Below are 23247 nucleotides of genomic sequence, written 5' to 3' on the forward strand. Positions count from 1 at the left end.
GGGAGCCCATATAAAAACGGAGCGGACCACGGGCTGAGCATGACTCGCTCTTGTTCGGCTCGTTTACACCCCTACTCATAGGCCTACCATTATGCATCTAGATGATTGATAGTTGACTTAGTTAACCCATCACTATATTCTCTTAAGTTAAAATTTAATCTTAGGCTACTTATAGACCAAACATCGAGCTTGACCATAGTTTAAATCAAACTTAGCCAAGGTTGGCCTAAGCCTGTAGATCAAACATTGACTTTAAGATTAGCCTAGCCTCCTTGAGGTTTAAACCTTAAATGGTGAGCTCCGTGGAACATATTTGACAAACCTTTGGTTTTGACATGGTCATAGTCAACTCAGGAGAACCCAAATTGTGTTATATATCTCTGAATTTACTTAAACCCAAACTTAATCATTCGATAAAATCCAAATATTTTAATTAATCAAACTAAATCATCAATTGACTTCCATCAAAAAGTCTCATCAAGATTGATGTTTGTAACTCTTAAACAATCTTATGAAGTCAAACTAAAATAGGTAAACTCTAATTGGCAAGTGAATTCATTTGAACTTGAAATCCATTGAATTGAGTTCATATAAAACACTAATAAATGGTGTAAAAGGCTCGCATACAGGTTTAAGTTCAAACTTTGTATAGATTTGAGCTCAAAAATAGTTTGGCATTAATAAAATTAAATAATTGAAACCATTTAAGCAACACACCAACACAAAGCAACAACCATCGAGTTAGTTTGACCATAGTTTAAATCAAACTTAGCCAAGGTTGGCCTAAGCATGTACATCAAACATTGATTTTAGGATTAGCCTAGCCTCCTTGAGGTTTAAACCTTAAACGCTGAGCTGCGTGGAGCATATTTGGTTAAACCTCTACAAACCTTTGATTTTGACATGGTCACAGTCAACTCAAGAGAACCCAAATTGTGTTATATATCTCTTAATTTACTTGAACCCAAACTTAATCATTCAATAAAATCCAAATATTTTAATTAATCAAACTAAATCATCAATTGACCTCCATCACCAAGTTTCATCAAGATTGATGTTTTTAACTCTTAAACAATCTAATGAAGTCAAGCTAAAATGAGTAAACTCTAATTGGCAAGTTAATTCATTTGAACTTGAAATCCATTGAATTGAGTTCATAAAAAACACTAATAAATGGTGTAAAAGGCTCACATACAAGTTTAAGTTCGAACTTTGTATAGATTTGAGCTCAAAAATAGGTTCACATTAATCAAATTAAATAATTGAAACCATTTAAGCAACACACCAACCATCAAACTAGCTTGACCATAGTTTAAATCAAATTTAGCCAAGCCTGTAGATCAAACATTAACTTTATGATTAGCCTAGCCTCCTAGAGGTTTAAACCCTAAATGGTGACCTCGGTGGAGCATATTTGGTCGAACCTTGTACACATTTTTGGTTTTGACATGGCCATTGTCAACCCAGGAGAACCCAAATTGAGTAATATATCTCTTAATTTACTTAACCCAAATTTAGTCATCCAATAAAATCCAAATATTTTAATTAATCAAACTAAAGCTTCAATTGATCTCCACCACCAAGCCTCATCAAGGTTGATGTTTTCAACTCTTAAACAATCTTATGAAGTCAAGCTAAAATGAGTTAACTCGAATTAATAAGTCATTTCATCTGAACTTGAAACCCATTGAATTGTGTTCATATAAAACACTAATAGATGGTGTAAAAGGCTCATAAACAGGCTTAAGTTCAAACTTTGTATAGATTTGAGCTTAAAAATAGTTTGGCGTTAATCAAATTAAATAATTGAAACCATTTAAGGAACACACCAACACAAAGCCAACAACCATCAAATTAGCTTGACCATAGTTTAAATCAAACTTAGCCAAAGTTGGCGTAAGCCTCTAGATCAAACATTGACTTTATGATTAGCCTAGCCTCCTTGAGGTTTAAACCCTAAATGGCGAGCTCGGTGGAACATATTTGGTCGAACCTTGCACAAACCTTTGGTTTTGATCTGGTCATTGTCAACCGGCGAGAACCCAAATTGAGTTATATATCTCTTAATTTACCTTAACCCAAATTTAATCATCGAATAAAATCTAAATATTATAATTAATCAAACTAAAGCATCAATTGACCTTCATCACCAAGCCTCATCAAGATTGATGTTTGCAACTCTTAAACAATCTTATGAAGTCAAGCTAAAATGAGTAAACTTTAATTAATAAGTCATTTCATCTGAACTTGAACCCATTGAATCGTGTTCATAAAAAACACTACTAAATGGTGTAAAAGGCTCATACCAGGCTTAAGTTCAAACTTTGTATAGATTTGAGCTTAAAAATAGTTTGGCATTAATCAAATTAAATAATTGAAACCATTTAAGCAACACATCAACACAAAGCAGCAACCCTTCCAATTAAAAGTAAGAAAAAAGATGAACAATAGAATCAATTCTCCCTGTAAGAAAACATCTTCGTAAATTATCGCATCTAGCGAATAAACAGCCAACTTGAATCTTGAATATTAATCAATTCACCAAAATAGTCTTGTATTAATCCACAAATATACACTATTGTAGCAATAATAGAGAAATGCAGCAAACCATATTAATATTCATTTGCCTACTTTCCCTTGGAAGAAATATAAACCATAAATAAAGCAGCATAAACATAAATGAATAACATGATCCTTTAACATTAAAAGCACTACTACGTGGTGCTGCAAAAAACAAGGGAAAAAAAAAAAGTTAAGTCCGTGAAGAGATAACAAAAAAGCATACAAAAAGTGAAGAAAGTATGAGAATATATAAAAGTCATTGAATAGTGAAATAGCACATACTGATATTTTAATTTTGACATCTGCTTGGATAAGCTTTGTTTTCTTTCATACATCTCCTGAGCAGCTTTAAGTTGATTTTCTTCATATTCACGAATGTTTTGGACTCCTACAGACTCGCTAAATTCTTTGTAAATGCGATCAGAGATTTCGTTTATCCTTTTTTCAAGTTTACGAATATCTTCACTTGTCTTAGTAATGAGACTTTCCAGCTACATGCATGGAAAAACACAAGTTACAAAAAAAATAAAAAACGAAGGGTGGCCAATATATGGCAATAACAAGTTGTAACACCTTCACAAGATCCGGCTTGATACGACTTATCTCTTTTATAACATTACTCTTTTCTTCCTTTAGCTTTAAAAGCTTAACCCTAATATTCTCCTGCAAAAAGAAAAAAATATTGACTAAATAAACATAACAGTAAAAGCACCAAATAAGAATGGGAAAATTAGTATCGAAGTAAAATATTACATCTCTAAAAGATGAGAGAGAAGTGGATGTATCTTAATGGAAAGAGTCAAAAACAATTCTCAAGGCTCGACAAATATGTAATATTCCATGTAAAGGATAAAGAATAAAATATTTCTAAAGAAAAACAAATCAACATGAATCTTTTAAGGTTATTTATCAAAGCGCCAGAGTTTAAATCTTTAAATTAGGTGGATTTGGATTCTGCAGTTCATTACCCGGAGAAGAGATGAAACAATGAAGCGAAAGAGAGAATAAAGTTCAACACGCTATCAAGAAAATATGGGAGGAAAAACTACAAGGGTAGAAGTTGTTCTAAATGCGTTCTAACGAACTCAAAAGTAACAAAAAGGAGCCTGTAAACAGAAAAATAAATATCGCGGAAAAACACAATCACAATTAATGTAAAATCAATGATGACAATGCCATTGGCCGGAAAATGAAAACTATCAGGGTTCAAGTTTCCAATGGTGGAAAATAAAGTCATTTAACATCTACATTAGAATAAATCTCAAAATAGTCCTCCAACTATTTGTATGTGGCCAATCTAGTCTAAAAGTATCACATTTTTATAATTTAAACCCCCAAATATAGAAAGTTGATCCAAAATAATCCCTCAAGTAGAATTGTGATACAAAATTGATCCCAATTTAAATCTCCAATTTAGTTCATGGGGAATCCTTTTAGATCAAATTTTTATAGTTGAGCAACTCAATTAAGGAAATAAAAAACTCTATAACTACATTAACCACCACATAAATGGTGAGGGATTATTTTAGCATTTAAACCATGTTGATAGGGAAACTCAAAGAGGAGAACAAAACGAGAATCTGAATCTGTTCCATATGAAGTGATGAGGAAGACAGGCCCTGATGCTTTGGTTTCAATATCAGAGAAGACCAAGAGAAGAGGCTACTTATAGAGGACACAAAAATTTTAGTGTCAAATTAGAACTTTCGGAGTTGGATGGAGTTATGGATCCCGACAATTTCCTCGAATGACTACAATCAGTTGAGAGAACCTTGGAGTACAAAACAAATGCCATAGGAAAAAGGTGAAGCTTGCAACTATCAGGTTGAAAGAGAATGCTTTCTTTTGGTGGGAAAATTTACAGAGACAGAGAAATAGAAAGGGAAGTAACAAGATTACCGAGTGGGAGAAGATGAAAAAGTAGATGCAGAGAAAATATCTAGCACCTCATTACAGCAAAGATATGTTTCTGAGGCTCCACCCTCTGCAGCAGAGAGACCTATTGGTGGAGGAGTTCATGAAAAAATATGCCAATACAAATGAAGTATGAGTTGGTCGGGTTGAGGAACATACTATAGCCCGTTATCGGGGAGGAGGGTTCTGAAGCTCTCTGTAAGCAATGTGGTACAATTGCAGCCGTATTGGTTATTGGGAGATGTCCAGTCCTTAACTTTGAAGGCGGAAAGACAACAGAAACATAGCAGATAACAATCCTCATTCAGACAACAATCCTCATTCAGACAATCACCAACAACTGCAGCTACCAACAAGGATACCTCTTGATGAGTTGGAAAGACAGAACAAGTAATAAAACTGATTTGAGCGAAAAAAAACTGACAAAGAGTAGCTTGCCCAGTATAGTGCCTGTCAAAAAAAGTTTCAAATGCCAAGACTACGAACACATAGCCTCCGGCTATCCCACGAGCCGAGTTGTTTATTTACGGAGTAGAGCGTTGTCGAGGAATTGGAGGAAGAGGAAGCGGAGGAGAATTTAGAGCAAGAATTTAGCACCTGGGGGATGAGGGAGAGATGCTCGTCATACGAGCATAATATTTTTCGCACCAAGTTCACGATGAATGGAAAATTTGCATTTTGACTATTGACGGTGGGAGCTGTGAGAATGTAGTATTCAAGTTGATCATGAAGAAACTGAGTTTGGCAACACAGAGGCATCCTCAATCCTACTCCCTTATCTGGTTGAAAAGGGGGAATGAGATACCGTGGATCAACAATGCTTGGATGGATTTTCGATTAGGGATCAGTTACAAGAGCAAGTGTGGTGTGACATGGTCCCTATGGATGCATGTCATATTCTGTTCGAGAGGCCATGACAGTTTGACCGCAAGATCCAACATGACGGCTTCAAGAATACTTATTCATTTAATAATTATGTAAAACACAACGTTCAATTACCATTCAAAAATGCTAGAGACGTAGAAGATATAGAGGCGGCGGTAGCCCCGAGAACTACCTTAATGAAGTCAGTTCAGGATGCTCTAGTGGCAATGACATTGTTCATACTAGAGGGAATTGAAGAATAGATTGAGATACTCGCACTTATACAGCCACTGCTATGTGACTTCCAGGACGTGATGATCAACGATCCTCCAGAGAGATTGTTGTCACTAAGGGACAATCAACACACCATATATCTCATGCTCGGATCAGTGTTACCAAATTGGTCTACCTACAGATTGAGACCTGCAGAGTACGAGAAGTAGTAGCGACAGGTATAGAATCTCATCACGAGAGGGTTGGTCAAACAGAGTACTAGCTTGTGTGTTGTCTTCACCCAAATGGTAGATAGGAAAGACGGATCGTGGAGGATGTGTATTGATAGTAGGTTCATTAACAAGATTAATATCAAGTATTAATTCCCCATAACTCGCCTGAACAATCTCTTGGATCAGTTGCACTCAGCCACTGTCTTTTCCAAAATCGACTTACACAATGGGTACCACCAAATCCGAATGAGGTCGGGCGACAAGTTGAAACCGCTTTCAAGACCCTAGATGGATTATACGAGTGTACAATCATGCCTTCGAATTGTCTAATATGCCCAACGCGTTTATAAGATTGATGAATGAGCTATTTCAGGCTCACATCAAGAAATTCCTAGTGGTGTACTTCGATGACATTCTAGTATATAACAGATCCAAGGAGGACCATTTACAACACCTGAGGCCGGTCTTCAAGGTTCTACAATCAAAAAAGTTATATGCACATCCAAGGAAGTGCCACTTTATGATAGTGCAAGTATGTTTTTTGGATTATAACATGTATAGTATAGACATTTAAATAGATCCCACAAAGATCAAGACCATTGTGAACTGGACTGCACCGCAATCTTTCATCGAGCTGATACAATTATTGGGGCTAGCATCATTCTACAGGCGATTCATCAGGAGCTTCAGACCATCACTACCCCACTTATAGAACTTTTGAAAGGAGAGATTCCAGTGAGCAGATGCAGCTCAGATCAATTTTGACACTTTGAAGGAGAAAGCGACTCAGACATTAGTATTGGTGTTACCAGATTTCAATCAGTCGTTCGAGGAGAAGTGTGATGCATCCAACGTGGCTATAGAGCAGATTTGAGCCAGGGAGGCCACCCGATAAGCTTCTTCAACGAGAAACTAAATGAGTTTCAAAGGAAATATTCGACATAAGACAAGGAGTTTTATGCTATTGTGAGAGTCCTTCCTTGATCACTGGAGCCATTACCAACTAATGAGCGAGTTTACCTTATTCTTGGATCATGAGGCTTCAAAATTCTTGAATAGCCATAGTAAACTGGAGGGACAACAAGCACCTTGGGTAGAGTTCTTGGTGTCATTTCAATTCATGCTTAAGCACGAGGCGGGAAGCTAAAACCGAGTAGCAAATGCACTGAGCCTCCGTCACTTGCTAATCACTTCAATGCAGACACGAGTTGTAGGTTTTGAAGTAGTAAAAGAATTATATGAAACAAAAAAGACTTCAAAGGGATTTGGGAGCAGGATAAGGAGAAGCCCATTGAGCAATACCGCAGGGCTGATGGTTACTTGTTCTGCTAGAATAAGTTGTGTATCCCTAGATGTTCATTCAGAGAGTCCATTGTTCAAGAAAGTCACAGTCAATGACTTACAGGACACTTTGGCAGGAATAAGGCTCGCACTCGTGAGAAAACACTTTCATTGGCCTCGACCGATGAGTGATGTGGAGAAACACGTCATGTGATGCCAGATTTATGATATGGCCAAAATAAGGTGACATAATACAGGACTATACACTTCACTACTAATGTCGGAAGCGCCGTGGGTAAATGTCAGCATGAATTTTGTGAAAGGTCTTCCGAGGACGCAGCGGAATAAGGATTTCGTGAATGTTGTGGTGGACAGATTCTTAAAGATGACACACTTTGTAACCAACCACTGGACGTTGAATGCACCGCATGTCGTTGATTTATACGTCAGGGACATAGTGAGACCCTACGAATACCCAAGACCATCACTTCCAACAAGGATGTCAAGTTTTTGAGTCACTTATGGAGGACTATATGGGAAAAACTTAGCGCCAAACTTCAATTCAGTTCAGCAGCTTGCCCGTAGACGAATGTAGTGAATAGGGGTCTAGGGAACCTTCTGATATTCTTTGTGGGAAAGAATATTAAGCAGTGGGATTTGACTCTAGCTCAAGCCGAGTTTGCTTACAATAGATCTGTGATTCAGACCACGGGATGCACACTATTAGAGATTGTGTACGAGCGCAACTCGCTTATTCCACTTGACTTGGCACCTCTCCTAACGACATCAAAGATTATTGAGGATGTTGAGGAACAGGCGCAAGAGGTTAAAAAGTTACATGACGAGATGGGAAAGAAAATCACTGAGCAGAATTGCAAGTATCAGGCACAGGCAAACAAGTACAGAAAAATGATAACATTTCAAGAAGACCTAGTGTGGATTTGATTGAAAAAAGAAAAGCTCCCCATGGGAACTTTTAGCAAACTCAAGCACAAAGCAGATGAACCTCTTAGGATTCTCAAGAAGCTGAACGACAATGTCTACAAGATCAACCTTTTAGGGAACTACAATATTTCCGCTACCTTTAATGTAGTTAATTTAACTCCATGCTTTAAGGAACCAGAAACTTCGACAAACGTGGGGTGCATGGGGGCTGAACCAATTCAGCCTAGGGTTGCAAGAGACCGGCCAGCCCCTTGACCTAATTGAAATTGCAGCCCAAATCTACTATTATATATATTTCATGTTCTCTATTTATGGTCTCAGTTTTCCTGATTTCATATTTATGACAGTCGGCGTTTTTCCCATGTTAGGGTTGTATCCAATGATAACTGGTGCTCCGGCTGTATCCTGTTTCAAAGTGGTGACTATCTCCCCATAATCCCCTCACCTACCTTTCCTTCTTGCCACCAATCTATTGTTCCGCTCTTCAGCCCGTCCAATCCTTGGTCCAGCTACTGCCACCCTCTCCTCCTTCCACTACGGCTATCGCAATCCTACCCTGCTCTCACTACTGCATCCACAAATGCCACCTACACATGCTGCTACTGCCAATTCTCCACAGTAAATCTTTTGTGCAGCTGCAAGACCCCTTCCAATCCCTCCTGTTGTCGCCTCTCCAAGTAATCCCCCCTGTGGCTGCTGCAACCCCTCCAATACCCACTATTGCTGCTGAAAACCCCCTCCAGCCAGCCCATCTAGTGTCCCTCCATGGGGAATCATTCGTGCTTTGGTGTTGTTTTATTTCCTTTTTCAAACGTTGTTGTAATCTCTTTGAGTTTTCTGCAACAAGATTCACGTTCTGCTGTTTTTCAGGTTAACTCCGATATCAACTTCATCACTAAGATTTGACATGTATAAGGTGCCTCACAAACATAGAAATTCAAAATGTGCCCATATGAGATAAATACCTTCTAACATTAAATTTCTGCACGATATCACGAGGCTCCAGCTGGTATAATGCGTAAACTATAAGGAGAGGTTAAGATGCATAGCTTTACCCCTAACAATTTTTAGAAGCTATGCTCATGAATGAAACCCTTGACTTTAAGATAAAAATAAAGTTGGCATTTGTTGCTCCTCAGTCCAAAAGATCATCATGAAAAAAAAATATACAAAGGGCCAAATAAGTCAGAAAATTTTAAAATACTAAAAAGCTCTCAGTTTCTCTAAAGATCAAAAAATAAAATGTTGTCATAGAAAAGCATTACAAGAAATTTCTGAATGAAAATGAAAAATGTTAAAAATAATTTATTCATTTTACCTCTTCCTTTTTGGAAAAATGGATTTTCTTTTCCAACCCAGATATTCTTTCTGATATCTCTGATTCTTTCATTTGCAAATCTCTGAGCGAGCCAAGGGCATCCATTTCTGATTCGAACTTATCCTTCTTTTTCTTAAAGGCTGTAAAGCGCCGATTTAACATGACATACATTAGGAAAAAAATGAAATTATTCAAATAAAAAAATTTCAGAAAAAATACATACCCTCAATTGTACTTTCGTCCCACTTATTTGACCTTGCTTCCATCCCACCGCTTAACCCACCAGTCATTGTGCCCGACTTTGACAGGAGTATTCCATTTATGGTAACCACTGCATAAATAGATTTCACAAATGAAAATAAGTAGAATATTTGAGCTCACAAAGAATACCAAATGAAGTTTTAGAAAATCATTTACCCTTCTGCCTCTCCCCACTCCAGCTAAGAATTTTAGCTTCTTCAAGATCTTCACATACCAGGGTATTCCCAACAGCAAATAAGACGGCCCTCTCCAAAGATCGGTCAAATGTGCAGTTGTTAAGTTGAAAAGTAGATTATTTAACATGAAATCTCAACTAAGTGAATGGCTAATGGAGAATCATCATCGTCATTTTGATTAGTATTATTAATCATCATACTTCTTTTATTCCTGGTAAATGCTACTGAGTTAAAGCAATTTTGTGCAAATCGATCTAACCAAACATCTATGTATGTCACTTTAGGTCTAAAAATTCTAATTCCTAATACATTGGCATTAAATATGATTACACCCCTCACAAATGCATCTTCCATCGTATATTGCAATGGATTGCTCCCATATATTAAATAATGGCCTTAAGTCTGTACTCCAAACTAGGAACTGCATATCAAAGATTTTACTTTAAAACATAAGAGGGCATAAATCTAAATGCAAAGAAGCCATCAGAAAAGCATGAATTAAAATATTGTGCAACTTCAAGTACAACTATTAAAACTTTAATTATAGGATATTGTATTACATCAAATACGAGCCGTGCAGTACCACCCAGAGTGCGCAATTTCTCAATTATTGGTTTCACACGAACAGATTGCAAAGGTATGAATGTCTGTGGAGGGAGACGTTGTTCCTTCAAATACTAAACATAAAAAAGAATGATTAGTAATAGTTGCATTACTCCAAGAAATGTCCACAAAATTATGACACGTATATAACATAAATAGCATGTCAATGCTCCGAGTAACTCAAAATGTATTGGAGAGAGAGAGCTACTCTCCATATGCTAAAGCTAAAACTTCATATTTGACGATTATCTCACCATAAAAAAAACTCAATTCTCAATCTATAAAACTTTTTATGCCTTCTGATGACAAAATACCAATTGCTTACAAGTGTTATGCACATGTGAACAATTAAGATTTCATGTTCGAAATTTAAACATTTGTGAACACAAAAATATATTTCTGCATTATATCGATGTATTACACTAGCATTTCTATTCCCAAACATAATCTAAAATATGCTTTGGTTTGGTGACTATCTTCTAATAAAAATAAACAATGTACAAGAGATAAATTAACTTTTGAATTCTTAAAAAATAATATCAAATCTGAAAATAAGATGTACATTCTTCAAGCCTAAGGTTGTCCTCGTCATTCTGTCCCTAGCTCCATGAGCATTGCTAGAGCATACACACCATATTTTGTGCACGCACACAATCAAGCGTATTTTCCTATGCCACAAATTGGAGCATGGATACACTCTCTTACAATCTAGAAACATCATAAGGGAGTTATATTAATGAGCTTTTTCATCTCTACAATGACCGGTGATTTCTATCAACTAGTTTCATCAATTGTTTTCACCTAGTGCAAGCTTATGCTACAAATTTCTCTTAGGTGACTTTCAATTTTTTTGACTTTGGTCTTACAGGTAGATTCACAAATTTTTTTCACTGTTTTTCCTTTCTTAGATTCTTTTAATTCTCTAAATTGATCATCTGTTGTCCGACTCCAAGGAGCATTATTTTTGTTGTTAAAACATGATGCAAACAGTGGCTCAGTTGATTGCAATGTTTTGATGAAGGACACACTTTACTAGTTTGGTTCTAACTTCATCTGTTTTAATCCTACGATGTTTTTTTTTCTCGTTCTTTATTTAATGCTTTAGCTGTAACCATATGTTCAATAATATCCTGTACATGCAAGAATTTCAAAATTTTCATTTTATTATTATTGTTAGTACTATTATTATTAAAAGTCACTTATAAAAGCTCTTTGGAATTCTATTAGTTAAAACTAATATTGCTTGCTATTCAACAAAGTGATTTGTAGTAATTATTTAAAATTTAGCTTAAATGATAGCGCCCTGGTTTCTTTGGCGTGTTATGGTTTCAGGTTGATCTTCCTTTCAATATTGCATGCATTCTTTTAATGTTATGATCCTAAATGTAAGTTCAATAATTCCTTAAGCGCACAAGGATTTTACAAATAGATATATATCTATTTTTTCTTCACCTCTCCAATACAGCCATCCCCTTAAGATGTTTAGAGATCTAATAATTAAATTTATAATTGCAAAATATTTATTTAAGTGATTTAAATTAAATATTTCATAATCCGTATCTCTTCTCAAAACTCTTTAGCACTACAAAGGATGTCGAATATTTTAATGCCGTGCTATGAATTACATTGTATGGTTTAGGGGCATTTACATCCATAGCACACAAATCTTATGTGTTTACATATGTAATACAAGTTTCAAATTTACATGCATAACACCCAAAAATTATTAATGCTCATCAAAATTACCACTAGAACTTACTTTTTAAAAGTGAAATAAATCTTTTCGTGCATAGTTTTATGACAACAAAGGGTTATAAGTGTAAATATCAAGCTTTAGGTGTTAGATATGTAACACATGGGATTTTTGTGGTATGTATGTAAATCTTCCAAAATCTTAATGTGATTATTAGTTATTAGATGTGCACTTCAATTCATTGAACTGCACGCTTTGTTTGTACCTCAAGATTTAAAGTAAAACCTGCAATTATCAGTTCGCAAATTGACAGCCCTGCTCATGGACTCAAAAGTTCCTGCAGCAGAAAGAAAATTTAAGGAGACAGAATATCTCACGCAACAGTTTCCTAGTATTTTATCACTTAGTAAAGCCATCATCCATTCCAAGCAAGTCTTACAGCCATTAGGGAAAGGATGGTCAAGCTGAAATTCAACAAGGATGCATCCCAACCTGAAAAAAGATAAATTACAGCAAACAACATCAAATATCAAGCTTCAAGGGACTAGAATGTTCCCCAAGTTTAGCAACTTGTCCGAGCACATCCAAGAAGAAAAGTTTAAAGAAGTGAGTCAAGGGAGTGACCAGCCCAGGAGGTTTTCTTACAATTCAGTAAGAATGGGAACAAGAGAAATGAAGGCAAAATATTGCCTAGATCAAAAAGAAATCATGAAAAAAAATCAAATGAAAGGTCGAGCAAATAATATTAACAGCTCCGGCATCAATACACATTGTACTTTTGACAATTTACTTGTTAATACTAAACAAAAAAGGAGTAACTTGGTTATAAATTGTTAATACTAAACAAAAAAGACTAACTTGTTTATAAAAACCAGTACTGCTCAGTCCATATCATAACCAGGAGTGAAAGGTATAACAGCGGCCAAGGCACCAACAGAGATTAGAAAGTTATAGTTAATTTCTCCATTCCAGTTGACAAATCAAACTTCCAGCAGTACTCACATAGATGGCAACCATAGAAACATTTTCCAACTATATAAATGAAAGAAAGATTGCAAGTTTCATTTGGCTTACCTTAATGCACTCTTTTCCTGTATTTTCATCTTCTACAACTATAGCATCCATAAACTTGCCCATAGCAACTGTAACAGCAAGATTAAATTTTTTCTGCGAGGGCCTGCAAAGTTCAGTCATCCGACCATGGACTCCTGAAAATAGCCGTTTAAGACTCTGCACAGTCTCTGACAATCGAGCATCTCGTTCACTTTCATGTTTATCAGCCTTCAGCTCCCGCAATTTTTGATCACATTCTTCAACTTTCTGCTTCAGACTTTGATATCTTCCCCTACAATCAAAGTTTTGTGCTTTAATTAAGATTAAGAATGAACTTCAAAAATAAAAGTAAAACCACAATTTAGTTTGTATAACTGATATATGAATAGCAGCTGCAAAGGCCCTGCTACTATCACAAAACTTGGACTTAGAGAAACTCCGGCCAAGCCCAAACAAAGACCCATTCAAGCTTGAACCATTCAACCCTAAATACAAGGGACCTATAGTTTGATTGCAATTGGCGTTCATGACATTTCATTTTGCTGAACATACTCTAAATAAATATTAACATAATTTTTTCTTCTCATAATAGAAAAGTAGAATTCTAACTCCAAGCCAATCATATTACGACCCACTGTTTAGTAAGACAGTTTTTTTTTTTTTTTCTTTTCAATAACATTTGTTCTTCTGATGATCGAAGTAACCTTAGATGCCACTGCACAACCTTAAGAAATTATAGGTCATCCACTTCGATGTTAAGGCGGTTCTGTGCATCTCTCTCTCTCTCTCTCTCTCTCTCTCTCTCTCTCTCTCTCTCTCTCTCTCTCTCTCTCTCTCTCTCTCTGTGTGCGCTAATCATAGGTGCAAATAAGCATTGGTTGCCTGGCTTTTTTATTAAGCAGCTGGGCCATCGTGGGGACAGCCTAGACAGTTTGGACATGGATTCTAGGTCTGGCTCTGGTGTAGATATGGAATGTCCCGAGGAAAAAAAATAAAAAGATATGGTTGGTCAGAGTTAATTGCCCTGCTCTTCCTAAGATCTACGGAGGAAAAAATCATGTGCCCAGAACAGGAAGATGAATTGCCCCAAATAAGCATTAGATTGTCCATGATCTCCAAATCATAAAACAACTGACCGAGCTGAGCTGATATCAGTTTGTAATTCTTTCAGTTCTTTGTTAGCCCGTGAAATTTCTTCGTTATGCTTCGCAATTGCCTCACAAACTTTCTTCAATTTTGTTTTCAACTGCTCTTCCTGTGAAGAAAGCTCCAGTTCGCGGCTTCTGAGCTCTTGGTGATTCTCATTCAAGTTTTTACAAGCTTCATCAGCAGCACGTAGTTGCCTATCAAGAACTTCTTTCTCATCCTTTAATTTGGCAGTTTTTGTCCCAGCCGCCTCCTTGCTGCAGAATAAAAAATATATATATTTTCAAAATTTAAATTATAAGATATTATATTTGGAATGTTCTAAAAAACAAAGTGAAATAAAAGTACTCCGTGACAAATATTTTCGAAAAAAAATACAACCATCTTCATATCTGCATAACAAATTGTTTATTATATCAAAGTATTAGATAGATTGACAGGATGAGATCAATGAGGGTTGCTTTTTTTAATACATGATAGAAAAATGAGTTATTAGATGATGTTGGGATAGCAGTTGTGGGGTTATGATTTAAGTCAGCCTGCTAAAATATAAATCACCAAGTCTTATCAGCTTGAAAGGTGTTCATGCAAAGTGCATCAACTCCTTACGAAAGGAAATAAAATACGAACTCATGTTAAACAGTAAAGTGAAAAATATTCTTCTGCAAATTTAAGTGTATTAAGTCAATAATATATTCAACCTCCAAACAGCTAGATAATAGTTAAAGATAAGCAAGAATATTTCGAACTAGAGTGTGGCAAGAAAATCTAGGAAATAAGATTAGTTGTCGCTATATATTAAAGGAAAATTTGACGGATATAGCTTACATCCTATGATATTCCTCAAGTTGATTATCAGCTAACTGCAGCTTGGCAACTCCATCCTGACCGCGCTCATTCAGCACATCCATGGCTTTCTTCACATCGGCCAAGTCATTTTCTAGCTTCAATATTTCTTTTTCATGCTTTCGCTTCTCATCTTTCTTTTTCTCCAGCTCTTTCTTGCTGCTTTTAATTTTTGAATTGACCCGAGATGCTGCTTCTTTAAGTTTTAAAAGCTCTGGTTGCTGAAAAAAAAGGGAAAAGAACTTAAACGAAATGATTAATTTCAACAGCTGCTACATGAATGCAACAAATGAACATATAGTGGTGATAATTTCTAGATAAATAATATTTTTGGCATTAGCAAATTATTTTGAGACAATTTTCTATTTGTAGGGAGTGGATAATATTTACTGTTTCTCCGAATATTGCAATACATTTCCCTATAAAAAAGGGGGCCCTCCTACATGAAAAAACATTGATAAAAAAATGATTTAATTAAGTTTAATGAATAGATTAAGATACAAATTGGGTTTAAAAAAAAATAGCATAAAGTTTTATTTCATCCAATCAGGACATGCCTAAATAATTTAAAATGGAGTAGAGTTTGACTAACCATGTAAACCCCCACCCCACTAATACACCAAAGTACAAATATGTATACAATTAGAAATGCCTTTTTTTATTCTTATAATTTGTTGTTCGCTTACGTTGTCATTCATCTCTAAGAATGTCGATTTACCAAGATTACCTCATAAAAACACACAAATCTCTTGTGCGTACCTGAACCATTAGCCATCCACAACACAAGAAAGTTTGAGAAGTCAACTACAATCCGAATAGTAAAACTCCTAATGCCCAAAATGTTTTCGCTCTCTCCCACATATAAGTGCATGAATATATTATACCTAGCAAATGACCACAAGAGCGCACGCAAAATTTTAATAGACATAATGCTTGCAAATAATTAAGGCCAAAGCACCCATAATATGGGCATACACATGCATGTGAGAGCATGCCTAAATAGATGAGGATAAATTATTTGCCTTTGTAAGAGAAAGCACACAAACAAATATATTAACTGTGCATGACCAGGGAAAAATTTATAGCAACCATGCCTAATATTATCTGTGGCAAGTTATTCCTCATAAACTCATAAATAAAACAATACATAACCTTTCTATAAACTTAAATATTGATAACCAAAATATACTCAAAATTTAAAAGTAAGAATAATATGACAATCCATTGAATATATAAGTACAATAAGATAAACAAGAAAAAAACAAATATGTACCATTAAATATGAATTAATTATTCATTCTACAAATCATAAAAATAAAAAAATATGCAACAAACACACACAAGAAAAATTAAAATACCAGTCTAGAAGAAAATAAATAAGAAAAATAAGATTGAAACGTTACTATCTACAATGAAAGATGATGAAGCTTCTGAAACTTTGAGGGAAAAAAGGAAAAAAATAAAATTAGAAATAATAAAGTGCCGTCCAAGTATCTATTGTAAACTAAGCATAATACTTTATTATTTTCACGATTCCTCGCACCAAGCATCTACTCTATCTATTGTAAACAAAGTGTAATACCCCTTTAATTGAAGTTAGAGGAAGCACCAAGAGTTGAAATACTCAAGTAAATTTCACATCATTGTGAACATTAAGAATTCATTCATCAATAAATAAAAATAATAATAATTAATAATTAATAAAAATATAAAAAAAAAATTATTCATCAATAAAGATTGTATAAGATTTAGCTAATTTAGCAATATCATAATTTTAATTTATCACAAGCTGACATAAATGATCTTTATTTTTCATGACATTGATTATTATCATCATATATCCATCATATGTTGGAAGGCATGTCTCTCTTGTCCAATATTGGACTGATCTTTTGGAAATAAACAGAGTGTAGGTGACATACCCCCTCAAAATCGTGCATTCCTTTTCATTTCTCGAAGTGACATCCTCATAGCAATAACTCAAATTAATTCCAAAATCCTGAAATTATTGATTAGATAAAAATACATTCAAAGAGGCATTATTTATAGATTAAAAGTTTCACTTCTTATATATGTTTCCTTTGTTTGCTCCATGTCTGCCTTTTTTATAGTTGCATGGTTTTTTGTAATTAAAATAAAGTAAGATATGCATTATTCTCTTAAAATTTCAAACAGTTGTAACCATCATATATCTAAAAATAAGAAAAGGTACGAGGACCACAAATATTCATAAAATAGTTAGTTGATTTAAAATCCTGCTTTAATGATTCAATTGCTAATATTTTGTAATGTCAAGGTTGCTATGTTAGGTTGTGTAAATATGACAAAAAATTTTAGGGAGAAAAAAGGCAATGATGCTGAACAAATGCGTTATTATCTTGTCATCGCTTGGGATGACATGAATATATGTTCATACTAGCCATCCTATTATCAGATAGGATTATTTGATCAGGTTTAGAACTTAATATAAGGTAATGAGTGCCATGAAATATTTAATAAGTGACCACCTTACTTTCTAAGATAAACCATCATAAATTCCAACTACAAATCCCTTAACTAGAAGTGAATTCTTAAGTTCAAAGGCGTTGCCAAAAAGGACGACACTAATTCAATAGTAAGGTAAAAAGGGTATTACCCTCCCAAAGATGGGCATAGCCAAAACAGCATGGCTAGGTCAAGGGAAAGCCTGGTCATGAAGTATGACTAGATTAGGGGTAGATCCAATATCATGAAACAAATAGAACAAAATGATCCTCAAACTTTAAATGAAACTTAACAGAAGTAAGGAAAAATTAAGAGCATCATCAATATAGCAGGTTCAGTCCACCAACTTCCCTTACTTTGAAAGCAAATCTTTTTGCATCGATGCCTAAGTGTATTGGCACCTTGTCTACGCCACCACTAGCACAAACTCAGTTAATCACTGAGCTCAACAATAATGACGAGCTACATTTTCTAATTGAAATTTGGGATAGAAATAAATTGTCTTTAATTATTTTTTTCCCATCTGAGTTGGTGCGTGTTGACCTCATTTTGAGGTCATTACTCTTTTCCTTAGGATCTTAGGATCTAGCTCTAGGGGTTCCTATTGACTATCTTAGAAAACTAGTATTGGAATCCATCCCCTTAGAAATTCTAACCACTTCCTATTTCTCTTGTGATGTCTCGCATTGATGATTTCAAAACCATCGTCGTATGGTCGAGTGGTTAAGGACTATCATGTGGAGGCTCAAGAAGAAGTTCCCAATAGGATCTCAAGCCATAGGCAAACCTCTTCAAGACTTTATCATCACACACACACACAAAATGTACAGAATTGACTAAGTTGCACAAGATCGGATTAAAATTGAGCTTAAAGGATGGGTGAAAATGCGAACTTTTTGTGACGACCTCCGATGACGAAATGGACTACGCCAACGCGTCCGAGACATCATTTTTAATTAATAAAGACACCCATATCGTCATAATTCCGTGCACGAGAAAATTACATGCAAATCGATGAATTCGTTAAAACGGCCTCCGACGCCGAAATGGACCACGCCAACGCGTCCGGAACGTCAGAATTACCTAAAAAGAACATCTATTTTGTTATGCTATGACACACAAATAAAAATATACAAATCAATTTTTTTTAAAATATTAAATACTTTTATATTTATATTATTACCTATAATATTAATTTTAAAACTAAACCCTACTTAATCCCTACCCGCGTGCGTGACCCTCGTTCCATCCCGATTGTGGCTTGCTCGGCTCGCCCCCTTTGGTGCCCTAAATCTCACGATCGATCCACGCGGCCTCCTCCTCTCCCGACTCCTCTTTTTCTTAGCATGGCCGCTCGACTGAGCGGCTCTCCAATCATAGGATTTCGGCAGGCCGACCTTTCTCCTTCTCGAGGTCACATTTCCTCCTTTCTTAAATACGTCTTTTCATTTCCTGTTATTTCATTCGGCCATGGCATCGTGGTAGGTGCGGCTCTGCCTCCTTTCCTTGCTTATAAATGCCCTTTCTAGGGCACGATGATAGGTTGTTGAAAGTTTTGAGAAGAGAAGAGAAATGATTTGGGGCACCTTTGATCGTGAACATTTGCTGTTGTATTTCTTAAGGCTTTCAGGATCTCTCTTGCTTTAAAGATCTTAAGGGAGGTTTTTGCTGATTTTTTTTTATCTCCTTAGGCTGGTTCTTGAGTTTATTATTGAATCTACATCAAGAGATAATCTTCTTCCTCCTTCTTTTTGTAAGTATTCAAAGGAGATATCTGTTTAACCCTATTGGATTTATAATTTATAAAGATGTGTTTAGGAGATTTTGTCTTGATTATTTCTTGCCTGCCGAAAAAAAAAAGAGAATGTTCCTTTTGGTTTTCTTCATTTGAAATTGCTCCTGAATGCGTTTTTTTTTTACTGCACCTGGAATTGGGAAATTAAGGATGCTTTAGGAATTTATTAAGTTTAATGTTAAAAATAGAAATGGTTATGGAGTTGGGGAGTTGGAACATATGAGTGAAATACATGAATTAGAAATATGTTTTCTGGAAAATGTGAAGGATGCTAGGGGTTTTGCACAACAAAATTATTTGAGAAAAGAAAAATCAGATTTATTTTTCTTTTTGAACTGAAAAAAAAAACTGTTGATGAAAAGGATCCATACAAGGGTTGTTTATTGTCCTTATTCAATATATGATGCTTCTTTTGAATAGAACTCAAGCAATATGATTCTTCTCTTTCTCACTTCTACTTTTCTGATGCTGCTCATATTTATACATGTTAGATGGATAATTGTTGTTGCCCTTATTTGAAACGCATGCTAGAAGAAATCTTTATGTTGGAAAATTATTTTTGGTTGTCATATTTCCTGTTATTTCCTTATTTAAATCACATGTTGAATGAAATGATGATTTGGAACTTGATTCTTGAGCTCTATTATTGTTACCCTGGTTCAAATATATGTTGGGACTTGCTTCAACATTTTGAGATGTTGGCCTTGGGGCTTACCTGTTTTTTTTTGTTTTTTTTTTTTTTGTTTTCTGCCCCTCCCCCTGTGCTGGGCTCAGTTTGCCCCTGTGCTGGGCTCAATTTGCCCCTGTGCTGGGCTCGGTTTGTCCCTTATATTGTGCTCGGTTTACATCTGTGTTTGGCTCGATTTTGCCTTGTGATGGCTGGGTTTTGATCACCTGTTGGGTTGGACCTTACTTTCGGGTTGGCCCTATGTTAAAAATATTTCGGGTTTGGTTTTGTTTTAGTTTGGTTAGGTGTTGTTTTCAACACAATATATGGTTTGGTTTTGGGCCCTAATGTAGCCCCGTTTTAATTTGAAAAATGGCTTGATTTTAATAATGATGGAGCCCTGTTTTAATAAAATATATGTCTTGGTTTGGGATTTGTTTCTTTTTTTGGGGGCTTTGTGTTGCTCCCCTTGGCAGTCCCTGGCCGTGAACCCCCATGGTTCTTTGATTCCCTGAAGTTGCCCCTCTTTTTGAATCGTACGTTGGAAGAAATATTGTCTTTTGAGAACTTTTAAAATTTATTTCAGGAAGGTTTACTTTTGTTCCTGTTTTCTTCCTCTGATTCGAAACACCTGCAGATGGAAAAATGTGATTTTGAAGCTTTTTGGGCTTGCTTTGGGGTCCTGTGTTGCTTTTTCCATGCCTTGAGCCTTTTGGTTGTGAGCTTTCCTATGGGTTGGTGGTTTCTCTTTGTCGTCCCTGGCCGTGAACTCTCTCCCGTGGCTTTATGGTGAATGTGGGCTGGTGGTTTCCCTTTGTTGTCGTTGGCCGTGAGCCCTCTCTCGTGGCTTCTTTATGTTAAATGTGGGTTGGTGTTGGTTGTCCTTTTGCTGCACCTACATGTGAGCTTACATTGGAGATTAGTTGTGTTCTTTCTTGCCCCTACCCGTGAGCTTCTGTCCTCTTTCTTGTCCCAAACCGTGAGCTTATGTTGGGGCTTGGCTGTGTTCTTTCTTGACCCCACCCTTGAGCCTGTTGGAGGTATATTCGGGCTCGTTTTGCCCGCTTGATTGCCCTGGCCGTGAGCACTTATATGTTATTTTGGATAATATTGCACTTGTACAGTGTGGAGGCTTGTGGTTGAAATTGGAACTAGATGATTTAATTGTTTACAATATTTTAGGAATTTTTGAGGATGTCATTTGTGGATTATATTCCTTTGATTCAAATGGGAAAATTTGAAAAACTCTTAAAACTTCTTTTTGGGAAAATATGAAATTGGTATAATCAGATCCATGAAAGGATTTAAAAACTTGTGAAATTGTAATTCGGAAAGAGTTTGGAGGCATGACATTAAAATTCAGATAACATAAATGTCACAGGCTTGGGTGTGTGATTATGTAAGTGATGGTGGAGTCGTGTATACAATTGTCACATTAATTCGGGCCCGTTTCGACCTGTTCGAAATAAGAATTGGAAGGGATACTCTTCTTGGATTGATCCATTTATAAAATTTGAGAAAATGATATCCTTTTGGAGTTGATTCAAGGATATTAGGCTCTCATTTTCAGGACTTTTCGTCATAAGTTTTGAGGGCTGATTCACCCTTCACCTTTTCGATCTTTTGGGTGGATCGGTTTATCCTCTCTCTCATCCCCATTTTTATTTTATTTTTTTCCTTGTTTCTTGGTTCGATTTTTTGTGTTTATGTCTGACACATAAGTGCCCATATATAGTCATTTGCTATATATGAAACCATTAAGCAAGATCGCAACTACGTCCGACGGCGTGATCGACTCGTGGACAATCATAACTTTTCAAAACTGATAAGAACATAACATGATAAGAGCAGATACAATATATATATATATATAATATTTTTTACTACAAAATTGATACTTCCTTTTGTATGTCTAAAATTCATGTGTATGCTAAAATATAAATTTTAAATATATTGTAACTTGATTGTTCACTTGTTGATTACCAGTACCGAGCTAAGAAGTACCCTCCTAAGTTAGGTTTAGTAGGGCAGCCTTCTAGTTAAGTGGCGGTTTCTATACATCCGGGTGACCGATAGTAGCCTTCAACATCCCTCGAGTACAAATATATAGTATCTGAGCCTAGACCCGACCCGAGTGTTTGCAGTTTTTGTTCTTCAGATTTTTCGTGGGATTTTATTGGAATTTTTGGTAAAGCACTCGTGGTCTTTTTCCGGGATCTTCCCATGTTTTCGGTGACTTTCTTTGAGTTTGTTGTTTTGCTTCGAGATTTCCGTTAAGTCATTTGTCAATTTTCTCGAGTTTTCTTTCGTCGTAGGTCATTTGCCGCTCTTTCTTGAGTTTTCCATATGGTATTTATTTTGATGATGCAATGCATGTTAGCTCATTTCTTAAATTTTGTCATTATACTTGTACATGTTATTGTTTCATTTACACACTATACCTTAGAATAGGAGGCCAGTAGTTGGTTTCATAGGAGGTACCCGACAGCAGAACGTTGACTAAACAATTGCATATACACTTAAAATTAACATTGAATCCGAAAGTGCTACGACGGGGAGCTTGGAGCGAACACCGTGGGCAGCACGACGAGGACACACAGAAAAGAAACTTCGAGGTGGATTTGCAACGTCAAAACAAGTTCACGTCAACTAAACATTTTCCTTAGTTTAAATAACAAGTCATAGAACTTCGAGGTGGTTTGTTTGGCGCAACGTAAATCCTCACATTATTTTTAGGCTTTTGCATAACTCTGTTGTGTAATTATAAGTCCTAACACTTTTAGAATTCCGAGGTTACCGCCCGGTACGGTATAAATCCTCCTATCTTTTTAGATCATTTGTACGATCAGATATCGTGCGAATGTATGTCCTAAATTATAAAAGTAAATTGCAGGATTAAATATCTAATACCATCGCTTCAAAAACATAAAACCAAACAATAGGATAGTTGAGAAATCACCGGGGTTCTCCCTGGATCTGTGATATCCCGTACTCTTCCCTCCTTTGGATTTCTTAAAATAATTGTTCCTATTTGAGTCACTCCCGTTTGAATTTTTCGTGTCCAATCTTGGAAACCTAAACTTTGAAATCTTGAAAGCAGAACCACCGATCTTAATAGAAAATTTTCTTAAATGACCCCGGTCATTTAAGATGTAATTAATTATAGAGGTTTGCCTCTATAGGGAGCTTAGAA

General features: G+C 35.8%; 1 protein-coding gene across 1 annotated transcript in view; it reads right to left on the reverse strand.

Annotated features, from left to right (window-relative positions):
- LOC110039285 (structural maintenance of chromosomes protein 1) overlaps positions 1-23247 on the reverse strand; it is a 41453-nt gene that overhangs the window by 7579 nt on the left and 10627 nt on the right. Inside the window, exons 4-12 of the mRNA XM_020744294.1 lie at positions 15091-15329; positions 14253-14519; positions 13138-13408; positions 10320-10444; positions 9748-9857; positions 9554-9661; positions 9331-9470; positions 3136-3225; positions 2845-3053 (exon numbers count right to left, since the gene is read on the reverse strand). Of these exons, the coding sequence (XP_020599953.1) occupies positions 2845-3053; positions 3136-3225; positions 9331-9470; positions 9554-9661; positions 9748-9857; positions 10320-10444; positions 13138-13408; positions 14253-14519; positions 15091-15329 (1559 nt within the window). The remainder of the gene's footprint in view (positions 1-2844; positions 3054-3135; positions 3226-9330; positions 9471-9553; positions 9662-9747; positions 9858-10319; positions 10445-13137; positions 13409-14252; positions 14520-15090; positions 15330-23247) is intronic.

The sequence above is a fragment of the Phalaenopsis equestris genome, unplaced genomic scaffold, assembly GCF_001263595.1.
Source record: "Phalaenopsis equestris unplaced genomic scaffold, ASM126359v1 Scaffold000002, whole genome shotgun sequence".
Lineage (NCBI taxonomy): Eukaryota > Viridiplantae > Streptophyta > Magnoliopsida > Asparagales > Orchidaceae > Phalaenopsis > Phalaenopsis equestris.